General features: G+C 38.4%; 1 protein-coding gene across 7 annotated transcripts in view; it reads right to left on the bottom strand.

Moving 5' to 3' along the window:
• RBFOX1 (RNA binding fox-1 homolog 1) overlaps positions 1-17,289 on the bottom strand; it is a 2,584,986-nt gene that overhangs the window by 1,021,494 nt on the left and 1,546,203 nt on the right. For 5 of the 7 annotated variants that reach the window (XM_044979735.1, XM_044979736.1, XM_044979737.1 and 2 more), the window contains one exon: positions 5,063-5,110. In XM_044979735.1, the coding sequence (XP_044835670.1) occupies positions 5,063-5,110 (48 nt within the window). Of the gene's footprint in view, positions 1-5,062; positions 5,111-10,361; positions 10,423-17,289 lie in introns of all 7 variants that reach the window. The other 2 variants (XM_044979744.1, XM_044979742.1) reach the window with 1 other exon arrangement.

Here is a 17,289-nt window from a genome sequence, read left to right as displayed (position 1 = left end):
GATAAAGACAGCAGACAATGTTTGTTGGTTGCGATCTTGCGTGCTTCCTTCATCAAGGACACTCTTGATATTTGCCACAATGATGTACTCTCAAAACAATTCTGTGGGTGGGCTGTCTGATTCTCTCCGCCTGTATGCTGTCTACAATTGCTCTGTGAGAGTCTGTCACATTATGAAAAGTGCCGGAACCAAAAGCAGAAAGGCAGGAGACAGCACTAATAAAAAGATCATCCCACTTCCCTGCCCAACAGCTCTTACGCAGCTGTAGGCAAGGTGAAATCACAGAAGAGCCCTCCAGGAGATGCAGGGGGAGGGCAACAGGACAATAATCATATGAACAGAGGGGTGAGGCATTCACCGTGTTCCACGAGTCCCATAACATGAATAAAATCCAGCTTTCCCAATCTTCAACCTTAAGGCATGGTATTCATTCTTATGAAACAAGACACAGGACATCTCATCTTCTCATTCCCCCCATCCCCTCCCCCCAGTTAGTTTTTTTCTTTCCTCCTGGTCATAGGGAACTTAATCTCAAATATTAGCAGACTAGCATGTATAACAATGTACATCTCTGTGATGAATGGTCATGGTGTGGTGTTTAAAACATCAGGAGACAAAACTTAAAAATGATTACATTAAACCCTCTGCAAAGGTGCCACCACAATGCATACCAGTTAAGCCTCACTTAAGCCCTCACAATAATAGGATTTAAGTAGTGCATAGCCCCCTTGCTGGCCATCTGTACATGGGTGAACACCCATATAGATGAAACATCACTTTTTGTTTATTCACAGATAACACCGCTGTGATGCATCACCTCTAGTTACAATGGGTCAACACACTATAGTACACTGCAAGATATTGTTTCCAGAATAAAATTATTCCCATTATCAAGAAATGATATATCCTTGATGCTAAGTTACACACTATTTTACAGAAAAAAAATAAAATTTCTACTTGTTGGCCTATCACAAAAGAACTCCTGATGAGACATAATGATTAAACCTGGAAAAATGTCCATAAAAAAAGAAACACGTTCAATAAAACAACATAAACCGCCCTACCACTCCTTTATCCTGGTTCACTTTGTGGGGGGGGTTGCTTGCTTTGATGTTTGAAATATATTATTTCCCCACCAACACCACAGTTACAGTTTCTGATGATCAGAAATGGTTTTTCTGAAACACCCCAATAACACCTGTTCTTGAGTCTACACAGTTGGTCTGGAATTGTCACAAGTAGTACAAATATAGACTCAAACTTCTGGATGTTTATCCAAACCAAAACCAAAATCAACCATTGACCTAACAGGGAGTAATATTCAGAAACGAGCACAAGTAAGGGTTAAGGAAAAATTTACAAAGAAAGTTACACATTCAAAATGTATTTGAGTGACAGAAAGTGAGTCCCATATCAACAAGTCCCAATGCAGAACTAAATATTAAATATTATATTATATGATTTGATGAGTCACTGGATAAACACAAGACCTTTAAGAGAAAACTAGAGAGAATGTTAGAAAATCTGTACTTTGCTAACTGTTGACTTTCTTTCCCAGTGAAACATATTCAACTAATGTCTAACTTCCTCATGGTTAATGTGGGACTGATTTACACTGTTTGCCAGAAATGCAATAGAAAAAAAAATCCATGTATTTAATTGTAGCCATCTAGCATGAGATATAGGACATACAACCTGAATTAAAAGATGGGCTAAGTATACCTTTGTGGCTACAGAGTGACACCTTTTCACCATATAAAATGTAAGTAACAGCATAGTAAAGCATAGTAAGAGAATATATTAATGAGTTTGCAGCCTAATTTTTTTCTGGCAATGGACAGCCTACTTTGCCAACATTTGTACTATAAAAATTAACCAACAAGTTTCAGAATTTTTCCATTTTAGGAATTAAAACTCAAGCCAATGGTGTTCAAACCTTGGTGCCTAAAGTTAAGCTCCTGAATCCATATATAAGCCTGAAGCATGTACTTAAAGTGCCCCAGTAGTCCCACTGATGCACTTGGATGAACTGGGGCCCTAAACAGAAGTGGCCTGAATTTTAGAGGTGCTGAGCACTTGCTGCTTGCACAGACTTCATATGAGGCTGCACATGCTCTGCATCTATGAAAATTAGGCCTCCACATTATAGGTGCCATAATATGGATTTAGCAGTCCAACATTGGTCATCCAGGTTTGAAGATGGTCCAAGATTAGTCATATTAATTTTAGTAGGAGAGCTAAACAAATGTGATCTATAAACATTTCAGAGGCTTTGTGAGACGCAATTATTCTAAAGTTTTATGCAATTCTTTTTTAATACTATATTTGTTGTAAGAGACACTAATTTGAGAAGAAAGTCAAGGATTCAGTTCTTTCTTGGAGTTGCAGATATTTGTTGTAAAGCATTTTAGTTATTAGAAACTATTCCATTTGATAGCCTATAAGTTCAAGAGCACCACACAGATGCACAACCTTTCAGTTTTTATTTCATCTCTGCAAATACAGAGGTTAATCTTACCATTTGTTTTCATAATACAAATTAAAATTATCTACCAAGCAGTCACAATATCAGAAACAGCATGACATGGGTTTTTTGTCAGTATATACAGTTGTCCTGCAGAAAATCCCCCTCAGCCCCCTCCCAAAAAAGATTACAAAATACATGTAGGTTTTTCTAAATCATTGGGAACTCTGTGTGAAATGTATTAAGATGAAAAAGTTTACATCTTATGTACCATACAAAACACACACAAATAAATCCTATAGGTACAGTGCTACAGAATGTAAAAGTACTCTGATGTGGAAGTCTTCAAAACAAACATCTAAAAAACTTTTTAAAGGTTTTCTCAAAACAAAAACATTTAGTTTGTTTTACTTCTATGAATTGATGATGGTGCTGAAATTTTGCACTGGGATATCCCAGTGCAAAAATCTTCCCTCTCTGAAAACTGGGTACAGAGACCATTTAACATCTTCAAGCCAATATGGAGAAGCTAACTAGTATGCCAATGAAGTGTTGTAATGAAGACAGCACAAAAACATGTTCAGCCATCCACCTAGCTAAGACGAAGGAGATAAGCAAAGGGCAACTACAAAAAGAAAGGTCAAAGAGGAAGAAGGGAAAAACTGGCAATCCAATGTAAACTGAAAATATTTTATCACTATTTACAACAAAAACATACCGTGACATGTGAATGGTGTAAAATTAGTAATGTAGAAAAAAAATCAAAATTCGAAGCCCCAGAATGTTATGCATTTTAACTTAAACAGCCTCAGACCTTAAAAATAATCAGAATATTAACAGCAATGAGGAAAAATTAAATTTCATGTTCAGGGAGAACATTTTTTTAAACTTCTGAACAGCATAGCAAAGACATTCTTCCTTTATCTATATGAACTCTGCTCTCCTTTATTCACAGACAGCATCACTAAATGTAATCAAAAGTATTTTTGAGCTTTGTTTCTGAATGACTTTCCATTGCAATCTGAACAGTCAATGAAACACTGCTATATTTACTTAACCTCTAACCATGAGAATTACTACATAAGATTAGTTCTATTATGTTCAATACTCGCCTGAGTTAAATATTTAATATTCCTATCTTTAAATAGAAAAAAAAATCCTATCCTTGGTTATTACAGGAATTGTTTCACCAGAAAAGCTTGATAATTCTGGTCTTTAAACATCTAACACTATTTTCAGCTGTATTTGAATACCTTACATAAATTCCTAAATATGCGCCTTTGTTTAGCTGAAAATAGTTTTTTTTCCCCCACTCCATTACTGAGGTTACCATATCCTTCTCATATATTTCAGCAAGGCAAATGAGTTTTATGATCACTTATACTGCTGCAGTACTTCCAATATTACATTATACCATAAGTAAAAAGAAAGTTGACAAACAGTGCAGTATGAGACTTGGGAAATAATGTATCAATTAAAAGCTAATTTCTGAACAACAAACACATAACCGAGGCAAAAATCAGACTCTTAAAAACCTGGTACCCACAGAAAGAGTTAAATATTTAATTCTGAGGAATAAAGGAGTTGTTGAAATATATTGTCTCCAACACCAATGTTCAGAAAGAATGTTTGTTTGGAATGTGCATCAAAGAAGATTAACACTATTATCTGCATTCCTTCATTTCATGGCATAATTAAAGGAATACTAACATAATAAACAGTTGTGGTTTCAACATGCAGTTTTGACCGGGTCATGTTAATAACATTAGAATAAGATCTTTCTTCATTTCTCTTTCCAGGTTGGAAAAGACCAATGCTCAGCTTAAGCATTTCTTCAGAAAAAAGACCTTGGTTAATGAAGTCTCAACTATCTGGTAGAAGGCACTCATTTAATATCAGTATTACATTTTAACAAAGCAGGATCCTTCCTAACATTATATATTACTCAGTTTTTAAGTTAATAAATTATAATTATTACTCCTAAATCTTTTAAGGACTTGAGGTTTAGATGAAGGAGAAAAGTGAAAAAAATAGATACGCAGAGCTTTATGTACTTTTTTGGACAATTACAACTGGAAAAGATATTTTCAGAGTCAACTCTATTCCACATCATTAATTTAACAGAGAAAGAATGCATTGCCAGGCATTGATAAAAGATTTTGAAAAGTAATCATCACCTGGATATTTTGAGAATACCATACTTATTGCAACATACTATAGTTTACTACAGAGAATGTATGTGATGGTGTTGTTAATAAACACTCAATACCAAGCACAATGGAAAGCAAACTTGCAATAGAGATGGGTTTTACACTGTTTGTATTATATGCTCAAACAAAATGGAGAGCTGCAATTCCCTTCAGTAGTCAAAATAGTGTCCACATAATCTATATTTTCCAGGTCTAAATATTTTTTCCAACATTTTTTCACATAAAGGCTCATTTAAAGCTAAAAATGCACCTCAGTTAGAAACCTCAAATTTAGACAGTTTGATTTAACTTAAAAATATACTATACTAATAATGATGATTTGATAGCTTTAAAACACATTTTTTCACCAAGTGGATTAACACAAGTGACATTAAAATTAATCACTTACTTTTCTGTCTTCTGTTTCTACACAGGAACTGCACTCTGCTTTAGTATCCTGAGAAGACAGGGTAGATGAGGAAAGGGAGGACAACAAAAATAAAAACATTGGTCAGAGAAAGTACCACTTTCACAGAGCACATACACCATGGTTATTGAAAACTCAGAAGAAAGAAAGGGTACCAAAGTCCTGAAAGCTGTTTCTCAACCCATTTTCTTTTTTCTCCTTTTTTTTTTTGGTACACACAGTATCTTTAAAGTTAGAGTGTTAACTTGTAATGGCCTTAAGTAAGCTTAATAAACTTTATGAGAAGCAGATGTCCCTTAAGCTCAAAGATAGGGTTCAAAGGTCATAAAACACAAATCTGCTCCAATACAATGAGACCAGCGCAAAAAAATGAAACTCTAACCTCTTTCAGTTTGTAGGATAGGTTTGCTTTTTGTTGTTTATGTTTTGAGGAAAAATAGGTTTTTTTGTTGTAGTTCTTTTTAACAACATTAAAGTTTACTACTAAAGGCCAAATTAACCTCTAGCATAAGTGGAACCGACACTATTGAAGGCAATAAATCTGTTTGCTGAGAACACTGAGGGATCTGCCCTTAAAATTTTGACACTATTACTGTAATATCTAGTGTTGCAATATTTAGCTTTGTCTCATTTTTATATTAGTTGGCTACTATATATCTTGTAGATATTCAGTTTTTGGAACTCACTGTGCAATTGACCCTTGCTTTATTATACTTGAGTATATTCAAGTCTATTGATTTTCAGAGACGCTAGCTTTCCATTGACTTCAGTTGGAGGGTTAGATGCTCTACACACCTGAAAATCAGATCCCAAGTTTCTGGACTTCCTATTTATGCATGCAAGACTCTGATTTCCATTTAAGGTCCTTTCCTCTGCCCTGTGATTGTAGTAGTTTAGCCTTGTTTATGCATAAATAGTACATATACTTGGAATCTCACATCCATTTTCAGTTTAACTATGCAGTTCTGCATTTTTATTATTTGCTAATTCTAAATATCAGGCTTCTGCTTTTACTTCAAAAGATATCCACAGATAATTCGCTGTATAGGTAAACCATACTCTTAATTTTATTATTTCTTCATGTAATCTTTAGTATTTGCAAACAATCTGTATAATAAGTTTGCAGTCAACTAAAATAAATGGAGGATTAAAAGTGGCAAAGTTTTGTTTGCTTTCCAAACTCACTTGTACTCTAGCTGGGTGTGTGAGGCTCCTGTCTTCATTTAATTGCTACAACAATAATGGTTTATTGTGAAAAGTGTTGTTTGGAGCAGAGAAGGCTCAGGTAAGGGAACTTCCTGCAGGCCCTGACTTGCCTTTCCTTCTGCTCCTTCAATCTAGCAAGTTACCCTCATGTTAGATTCTCTCCTCTAGTATAACCCTTCACAGAGCTGCAGTGCCTTCTCTGTTGAAGGAAAGTTGTGTTAGCTTAGAACATCTAAGTAATTTACATAACTATTTCTTGTACACATAAATATAACGGGAATAGTACCATTCCCTATATTTTCTTGCATATGTAATTTTCTGAGACAAGCATAAATATATCTCCAAAAATTGGTTAATTCAACAACATTCAAGTATAAAAACTATTTTGTTTTTGTTTTAAAATTTGTTATCACTGGTGTTTTAGTTGGTTATCCACTTTCTTCAAACAGTACTTTCAGTATGAGAAAATCTAAGACTATCCTTCCTCTGATAGCCTAGGCTATTAGCTGAAATTACCCTGATACAAAGTCCGACACGGCAGGTTCAAGGTTGCTGCCAGATAGTATTTTCCACAAAATTCCCCTTCCAACAAACTTGCAGAGAGTTATGAAATAAAGCAAACCATGATCAAATTAAACCGAGAGATCTCATTTGGACAGGCACAATGCAAAATTTCCCATGCACCTCAAACCTCAGCTCTTCAAAACCTTATCCCCCATAGCAGGTAAACAAAAAACAGGAAAAAAACCAATATTTTTTTCATGGGAAAATGAGGGGAGGGGAAAGGAAGAGAGATAATGGTTTGTTTGTTTTTTTTCAAAAAGTTTCCTGCAAGATTGTTTTTTTCAATCAAAAAATAAAAAAAGTTTTTTTGAAGATGTTTTTCAGTAAAAATATAACAGTAAAAGGTGTTTGTTTTCAAAAGCAAACTTGGTTTCCTCAAAACAATTTTAATCCCCCCCCCAAAAAAAAGTTAATTCTGCTAACACACCTCAATCCATACCTTTAATGATCCTTACTAGCCCCATGCTGAACATTTGTCTTGCAGAGGTCATGTTATATTTCATGAAGGGTTATACTCAAGCATTTTCTTTCAACTTTGACTCATTTTAACATCTCTCTTCCCAATTTATAGGGAGAAAAGCACCATCTATCTACTGGCAGACTTTCTTTTAACAGAATCCACTTCAGCTTATTCTTCTCCATTTTGCAAGCAGGGAGGATACAAAAAAACAAAACAAAACAAAAAAAACAACCACACCACCACCACCACTTCTAATATGATACTAGTGCAGGCTTCATTAGTCAATGCTTTTCACCTGTTATCTATGTCCTAGATCATCTTTTGGAGATAATGGAATGTTCTTTAACATATTTACTGCTTAATTAAAGTTGAATAATATTTCATATTACCAAGGACAAAAGTACCTCTATCTCACATACTGACCCAAATTAAATAAGTGCAGAATAAAGTGGCTCACCTTAGAATCAAGATACAGCTATTGCAAACAAGCATGATGCTAAATATTGCTTTGTAATGACCTCACAATCCTTTATTCCTCTACACCAGGGTTCTCAACCTTTTCCTTTCTGAGGCCCACACAACATGCTATAAAAACTCCATGGCCCACCTGTGCCACAACAATAGTTTTTCTGCATATAAAAGCATAGGTGCTGGCTTGAAGTGGTTTCCATCATATACTGGGTTTGGTTCAATGGCTTTCAGCATCCCCACTATACATTTTTCCCCCAGGCCCCTGTATAAAAGCCAGGGCCAGTATTAGGGGATAGGGCAATTGCCAATCGCCCCATGTCACAGGTGACCTGCAAAGCTAAGTTGCTCAGGATTTGGCTTTCTACCCTGGGCTCCAATCAGTCTAATGCTATTGCTGCTTGGTGGACCCCCTGAAACCTGCTCATGGCCCCCCAGGGGGCCTCAGACCCCTGGCTGAGAACTGCTGCCCTACACTGTCCCTTATGCTCTTGTACTTTGTTATTTTGCCATTAGCCTTTCCCATGAATTCATTTTAACACCAGAATTCATAAACATCCACTAGTCAGAAGAGTCAGTATAGAAAACTATACTACTACTTCAGCTGCACAAAACAGAACACATCTTTCCTCTCCCTAGTCGTACACAGGAATATTTTGTGCGCCTCAGTCAGCCCCTTCCTAGGAAAGGGTGCAGTTAAACACAAGCCAGCCCAGCTGGGCAGGATTTGAGGCTTCTCCGCTGCAGGAATCAGCAGCTAGTAGAAAAATGAGACTACAAAGTTACTGCTACCAGAGATAAGGAGGCATATTTGTCCAGTGGATAAGGAATGAGAGTTAGATAAAACTGAGATACCATCTGCATTATCACTGACCTGACGTGTGATAATGAAACATTTAATCTCTCAGTGCTTCTTGTGAAAGAAGGGTAATGATACTCATCACACCCCAGACCCCCTTTGTAAAGCAAGTTGAGGGCTGGGTAGGTGAAGTTCCATTGTTACTCAGTGGCCAACAGTATCTACATGTATTCACTTATCTTTGAATCTCCAAAAGAAGCAGATCGGGGTGAGGACATTCTCCTGTCAGGAATCAGGACTTGTGGCAAAGCCAGTCTCTGGGCAACTAAATTAGCCCAGCTGGCCTGTAGTAAGCTCTCTGATTGTTTGGAAGAGTCATCAGACTGGCTCTTAAACCCAGCAGCTGCTCAAGCATTTGTCCCATGGCTGTGATAGCTCCTGTCTTGGCTCATTCCAGGTAACCCAGGCCTAAGCCATAGTTCTGTTTCCTGATTTGTATTCTGACCCTTGCTTCCAGCATCTGGCTTCTGTGCTAACCACTAAGGCTGACCACCCACACCCAGGTCACTGACAGCTCCATTATAGCTTCAGAAGCAGAGATCTTAATTGAGAATGGTGCTCAAGGACTGGAGCAATTAGAGAAACTCTTTGTTATTTTATAGTTTCTGTTAATCTTGGGGTTTTACATTCTAAAATGTTTGTCTGAATCATTTCTGGCAACTCTACCCCAGCCACCATAGAGGTGGCACCCCAGAAGGCAGTAATAGCCACTTCCAATTCTACTCTGCTAAAAATCCTGCCTTCCTGTAAATAATTTCTGTGCACTGCTCAGTGAATTCCCGTAAGAAGACATTGCCTTACTACAGAAAAGAATGAATTTTAAAGGAGCAAAGATTAAAGAATACACAAGTAACAAATTTTGCATTTTTTATATCACTAAAAGGAAGCAGTGGTATACAGGGACAATCTATGATAGGACGTAATTAAGGCTCTATTTTAGACCTATAATTTACCACTTAGTAGCTAGATAGCAATTTTTAATTTATTGATTATATTTCAAAATGACAACGAGTAAGAACTCCTGTACTCTTGGAAAACAAGGGGAAAATGCTGGATTCCTTTACAAGAGTATAGTTTGTACATGTTATAGATTCATTCCTGATGCACAGTAATAGCAGGTAAAAATTTTTTAAAAAGGCACCATTTTTTTTTAAATTTCCTGCTGAGGACCATGCTAGTGACACAGAGAAAGCCATCTGGCACAAGCACCACAACTGCCATCTTTCCAAGATTATTCAATTTACTCTTGTCACAATTAATTTATTAAACCTGCATGGGTTTGTTTTTGTGTGTCTGTTTGTTTTAGAGGATACTATTGGTGTGTCATCCAACTCAAACCAACATTTAAGGACCCTGAGGGAATTGCTCATTTTCTGAATAATGTTGGACTCAAATTGGAAAAATGTCACTTTTGCAGAAACAAATTGTTATTGGTGTTGCGCCTTGTATCTCTGATGTCTTCTGGTGGTCTATGACCTGGCCTTTTAAAGCGAAAGCTGTCACTACTGGTAATTTAGCTCAGACAGCAGCTATGGCAGTCTAAGTATCAAGAGTTTTCATGTTGGCGCTGTGCATGCATATCTGCACCTTCAGTTGCCCAAAGGAATGAAAGACAACTAGACAATTAGTATAATTCTCTAGACAAGTCACACCTGGCTAGTTAAAAAAATTGTATATTTGAATTTAAACTATTTATAAATATGCTTTCTACTTCCTACACATACCTGTTCTAAAGAATGGAGTCATGGTCGCTACTGTTGAACCTATGTTGTCCAAGTGAGTCATCTGTAAAAGGGAGGGTAGAGAATAAAGACTTTGGAGGGGGCATTCTCCACTGGGTGATATTTAAAAATGCTGGGTGGTATTTTCCACAAGCAACAAGATAACAAAACTGATCTTCATGTCTGTTTGTGAGTTTATATATGAGTGAAATATCTCTAATGGAAGAGTCCTTTAAAATTTAGTAGGGATTAAACCAATAGGAGTGACTCTAAAATCTTCTAGGTTTTCTCAGAAAATGAAATGTTTTCTATAAAATTAGTAAACCAACCAATAGAATTTAGTAGAAAATTATATTCCTGATATAGAATTGCTCTCTTGAATGCTCTCAAATTCTATGGATCTTTTTTATGCAAGTGATTTAGCAATAGCTGCAGAGGAACTCCACATCATACAGTTTAATCTGAATGCACATTGTTCCATTATACCTCCAGTGTCAAAGCATAACAAGTACTTAGCCAATTATTTGCGATATGTTTTCAAAGTCTTTGCATGTGAAAGGAGCAATATAAAAATCAAACTACTGTCTTGTTCATGGTATTGTGCAACACCAACCAGGAACCAAAGAAACCTATTTTTTGCAATGTATCAGGAGCTGCATATAGGACAACATATAACTCCTGAAAGTTTTACTAGTACTTGAATACAGATGCTGCAAACACTTACACCCAATGCTTAACTTTATAATGTGACTACACAAGACAGTAAAGAATAGAGAGTAGAATGTAGGGGACGTAATACTCATTTTAATCATCTGAACAATTTTCTACTTGAATTGTTTTTGGAATTACTTATACTAAGCAGTTTTTTCCCCCTGCTCCTTTTTCGATTATGCTAGTTTTGATGATTCATGTGGTTCAGAGGGTTTATAGTTTAAAAAACTGGTCACTTTGGAGACATATCTACTATCTTGATTTTTATCTTAGTATTTTATATTAACACCCTTATCCCGCCCCTGCTGAGGCCCTGCCCTGTTCACTCCATCCCCCTCCCCTCCATCGCTCACTGTCCCCCACCCTCATTCGCTCATTTTCACTGGGCTGGGGGGGGGTCCCTTTTCGACCTGGTGTTCCGGTTGAAAACCAGACACCTGGCAACCCTATGAAATACAGAAGCAAAAGAAAGGTCCTGGTGATGTAAAAGAAGAACATCCAAGGGCAGCACGAGTCTCACTCATGTTTTAACTTTAGGTTGAAGAGAAGGCTCTGAACAACTTATTATGCTTCAATAAAATAAAATAAGAATCAATAGAATGGACTGACTCAAATAATAAATTGTCACACCTAGAAAATTTAAAATATATGTAGATATAGGTTTTGGGGGGCTTTTTTCCTCACCAATGTGCCTCAACCCTTTACCGGAAGTACCAGCTTTAAGTAGGACAGTATGGTACTAGTAATGTACCTGGTGCTGGAAAAAAATGTTTGAAAATAAAAAATAGAAAGTCAATTTTTGGGTCAGATCCTCTAATTCCTATTTGCACGGAGTAGTTCTTTTGTTACATTGAGTTCTATTTTCTCCATGTATCATCCTATAAAAGAAAATGGAGCAAAGTGTTAGTAAAAGTGGCAAAATTATGCCCTTTAGGAGCATGTCCAATGTACATGGAGCTGCACAAATGTAGAGGGAGACACAGTCCCTGCAGGGCTGGATTTAGGGGATTGGTGGGGAGTTGCCAGTCAGTCAGTGAAATATAAGAACAAAGTGAAGTGAGAGCCCAGCTGCTGTTTTATTGTATAATTGTGAAAGTGTACTTGTGTTTTAAGTCTTGAAGTGTAAGTAGCATCTAATAAAGGATATCAATATTTATTTGTTTATATTTGGCATGAATAAATACAGATTTACAGATCCTAGCATGCAAATTTATCATCTTATATGACCGGGATAAATCATGCATTCAAATTATGCATCAAAGTTGTGAAATAAGCTACAAATGCAATAAAAATAAGGTATTTAAAAGTTTAATAAATGGAAGGGGGTGATGCTAAGGATATTCCTCTCCTGGGGTGCCATTTGGTTTGCCAAAGAACCTACAATATAGGTCAGTGCAATGATGAGCTGCCAAAATCTTAACAACCGGTTCCCTATAAAAAGTTCTGATTTAAGGGGGAGAGAGCGGGGGAGAGAGCGGGGGAGGGGGAGACATACTAGTGGGGCCGGGGGCCCCTGCAAGGCCTGGGGCAAATTGCCCCACTTGCCCCCTCAGCAGCCCTAGAGCTTGCAGCTCGCTCCCCGCTTACCTTGCTGGCAGCTCAAAGCAGCAGGACGACTCCGGAGCTCAGCTGAGCTGCCCAGCTGGTGCCGGCGGCTGGCCACGCTGCAGCTGGGGGGAAGCAGGGGAAGGGCTGGGGGAGCCTCAGCCTCCCCAGCTGGGAATCCTGGGAGCAACAGGATGGTCTGGCCTGTGGACTGGAGTTCTTTGCCCACTCCCTGGCCATTTAACAACCGGTTCTCCACGGAGGTCTAATTTTAGCAACCGGTTCTTGGGAACCTGTGGGAACCGGCTCCAGCTCACCACTGGGTCAGTGTGAGAAGGAAGTGCATTCTCTCTGGCTACTCAATCTCTCATCTGTTAAAAACTTCAGTTGGTGTTGATAATCTGTGTAACAGCCACAGGGAGACCTTTCCACTAGAAACTGCACTTAGAACAAACTCATCAAGAGTCTACTAATAAGCCAAAATAACTTTTGGCCACTGCTGACCTGCTGTAGATTAGAATCCCCAACATAAAAGTGCAAAACCTAGTTCTCATTAGCTCCCCCCTGAGTCCTAATGGAAGAATTTAAAGCCGATTCAAAGTTAACGTTTAGGCTGCAAGATGCAAAGAAACACACATTACATGAAACATGGAATGAAACATAAAAATCACAGAAATGTAGGACTGGAAGGGACTTCAGTAGGTCATAGTCCAGTCCCCTGCACTAAGGCAGGACTAAGTATTATTTAGGCCATTCCTGAAAGGTGTTTATCTAACTTGTTCTTACAAAACTCCAGTGACGGAGATTCCACAATCTCCCTAGACAATTTGTTCCCATGCTTAACTACCCTTACAATTAGGAAGGTTTTCCCAATATCTGACCTATATCTCCCTGGCTGCAATTGAAGCCTTTTACTTCTTGTCCCATCCTCAGTAGCTAAGGAGAACAATTTATCACCTGTCTCTTTATAAGAATCTTTTATATACGTGAAGACTTATCCTGTATCCTCTCACTCTTCTCTTCTTACCTACTAAACAAACCTATTTTTTCACTCTTTCCTTGTGGGTCATGTTTTCTAGACCTTTAATCATTTTTGTTGCTCTCTTCTCGACTTTCTCCAGTTTGTTCACATCTTTCCCAAAGTGTAATGCCCAGAACTGGATACAGTACTCCAGTGGATGCCTTATCAGTGCCTAACAGAAGAAAAGAATTACTTCCCATGTCTTCCTTAAAACACTCTTGCTAATACATCCCAGAAATCCTCCTCCTCCATGTACTTCAAGGATGGTGTCATTCATCAGAAAAAAACCTAAAATGCCTATATTTACAACATGATTAAATAAAATTGCTTATGCAATGCTGTTGGAGAAAACTGCTATTTCAATATTGATATGTTCTGTTTTCCCCTATAATTCATATTGTTCTGGTCATTGTGTTTTTATTTGCTTATTTCAGCAAAAATACAAGCTTTCTCCCTAAAAAAAAACCACCCCAAAATACAACATCTCTCTTTCCTGTCCATTTCAGATTATAATTTCCTTTTTAGGGCATACTTGGGATAAATGATACTTGTATATACATATCTAAAAAAATATCCACGGCTGGAGTTATAGACTTGAAACTTCATTCATTAACCTAACAAAACAGGATAAATATATGGATACAATTGCAGTGTGTGTTGATCCCTAATAGCAATATGAATTGACTTAATATTTGCATTATTGTAATAGACTTTTTTAGGATTTTTTATAGATCTCATCAACACTGCATCAAACTTAATCAAAAATAAAAAATAATAAACTGGAAGGCTTAGTAAATGCTGCAAAAGTTGTTTGTATTAGATCTGATCGTCCCTTCTGGCCTTAAATTCTATATATCTGATTTAATTTTTACTTATATGGAAAAAATACAATAATGAAAAATAACTTAATTCAGACTACCACCATGAGCTGTATCCAAGAAAAAAAAAAGCAATACTTACGTAAGTGTAAATGTTTTGCCTCATATTTGTTAAACTTTCTACGGTTCATTACTGCAATATCAAGAATGGTCAGCAGGTGGAAGCAAATAACTTTGCAAAATCTAGTTAAACTTTCTGATAGAAAACCAGATTTTTCATTGGACTAACTTCTGTTGGCGAGACACTTTTGAGCTTGAAGTTGGGCCAATAAAAGATATTTCCTCACCCACCTTGTCTCTCTAATATCCTGGGATTGACACGACTAGAACAATGCATACGGATTTTTTGTGTCTTCTATACATATAAAACTTTTCAGCATCCTTTTAGCTCAAGCCCAATTTACTGGGTGTTTCCCTTGATAAAATAAATTGACTTGACATTTTCAATGTAAATAATGCAGATTTTAAAAATTACTTTAAGATTTGAATTACAAAACGATAAATGGCAATAGATTCATATTATTGAAATGCACACAAAGATAGCCCAATAGTATATAAAAATATGTAGTTATGTAATATGAGAAAAATAATCCATTTTTATTTGATTGATTTTCTAAAGATACCTCTGAAGATCATAATTGTCGTAGTATAAGATGGGGCAAGAGATGATCTCTCATAACAAAGGCCAAACCATTTCAGACAAATTAGGCCAAAACCAAAAACTTAATTTCCATCCAGAAACTGACAGTCATAGCAGTTCTATTATATACAATATAAAAATGGAGCTCCCTCACACTTTAGCTGCCTATGCCATGATTTAAAACAGTTATCTAATCAGCATCTGATCCACAGCAATTCTCAACAAAGCACTTAGCAAAACCCCAACAAAAATCCCCTCCACTACCACTCAATAAAATAAAATCCTCAGTAAGCCATTCACTCATCTAAAGCCCAAACAGCTGCACCCTAAAGGGTAACAAAAACGGGGGCTATTTTGGACCATATAGTAAATACATTCCAAATCTGAGGACACCTCACTGAAGATCCACTACCACCTGTTATCTTTTTATCTCCAGGGGACTTCATAGTTCAAAGGTAGCAAAGAATCCTGTGGCACCTTATAGACTAACAGACGTTTTGCAGCATGAGCTTTCATGGGTGAATACCCACTTCTTCAGATGCAAGTCAGATGCAACTTGCATCTGAAGAAGTGGGTATTCACCCACGAAAGCTCATGCTGCAAAACGTCTGTTAGTCTATAAGGTGCCACAGGATTCTTTGCTGCTTTTACAGATCCAGACTAACACGGCTATCCCTCTGATAGTTCAAAGGTGTCTGCTGATAAAGAGTGTACTAATCTGGTATGGAGAGAGAGAGGTAGTCTCTCAGATAGGCAGGACCACTTTCTGTATGAAGTACTATTTAACAAGTGGAGACACACTTCTGTGCTAGCCGACGCTTCCAAAAGGTTTTACAGACAGTGAACTCCCATTAGAACAGTATATTCTCAAGGTGAAGAGAGCATAGATAACAGATTGCACACCCGCATCGGAAAGAAGCAGCTATGCCCTTTTTGCCAAGAACAGATGATATTACGGTGTTTTGCCAGAATCCAGGGCCACACAACAGAAAATGTCCCCCCAAAAGGCTATCAGTTTGAGAGCTTTTTCCAATCACAGCTGTGAGAGGCAGTCTCTCAAGTTGACAGGTCATAAACCATTTGGGACTTTTTATAGGATAAGCTTAAACTTTGTTTGAAACTAACAGACAACTAGCACAGATCATGGTGCATTGGCATAACATATTCTGTATGAAGTACTGTTTAATAAGCGTGCTGACACACGATGCACTAATTCCAGCTTCTGGACATACCCCTACGTGGAGCCAGGGCCGGTGCAAGGATGTTTCGTGCCCTAGGCGAAACTTCCACCTTGCACCCCCCGTGCCCCTTCCCTGAGGCGCCCCCCTTGCGGCAGCTCCTGAGGCACCCCTCGCCCCAGCTCACCCCTGCTCCGCGCATGAGCACCCCGAGCACGCCGTGGCTACTTCACTTCTCCCGCCTCCCAGGCTTGCGGCGCCTAAGCTGATTGGCGCCGCAAGCCTGGGAGGCGGGAGAAGTGAAGCAGCTCACCCCTGCTCCTCCTCCTCCTCCTTACCGAGCACGCCGTCGCTGCTTCACTTCTTCCACCTCCCAGGCTTGTGGCGCCAATCAGCTTAGGCGCCACAAGCCTGGGAGGCGGGAGAAGTGAAGCAGCCATAGCGTGCTCGGTGAGGAGGCAAGGCAGGGGTGAGCTGGGGGGGGGGAAGTTCCCCTGCGTGCCGCCCCCCACCCCTTACTTGCTGTAGGCAGCCCTCCCTGCGCTCCCCTGCCCCAGCTCCCTCCGCCTAAATGCTGAAAGCGACCGGGGCAGCTGAAAATCCAGCCGCTGCGGTCGCTGCCGAAGAAAATGGCGCCCCCCAAATCCCAGTGTCCTAGGCGACCGCCTAGGTCGCCTAAATGGTTGCACCGGCCCTGCGTGGCGCACATTATTACACTAATAGGATTGAGGTAACAAAGGTATGGATAACTGTATCAAGGCCCATAGCTGAAAGACTTCTCACTAGGTGCAGATAGAAAAAAAATGTTGTTGCTACAGCAGCTGTTGCAGCATCCAAAGTAGTACGAGGCCTAACGACTTTCAAACCAGTGTAACAAAGAGAAGCCGTACTCCCTCTTCAGTCAGAAGCTCTGATTGCTTTCCCCATCTACCAATGTTATATTTTCCCCCTGGATTAT

The sequence above is a fragment of the Mauremys mutica genome, chromosome 11 (genome assembly GCF_020497125.1).
Source record: "Mauremys mutica isolate MM-2020 ecotype Southern chromosome 11, ASM2049712v1, whole genome shotgun sequence".
In the NCBI taxonomy this organism is placed as follows: Eukaryota; Metazoa; Chordata; order Testudines; family Geoemydidae; genus Mauremys; species Mauremys mutica.
Note: the sequence above shows the minus strand (reverse complement) of the source record. Positions and strands in the feature narration are given on the sequence as shown.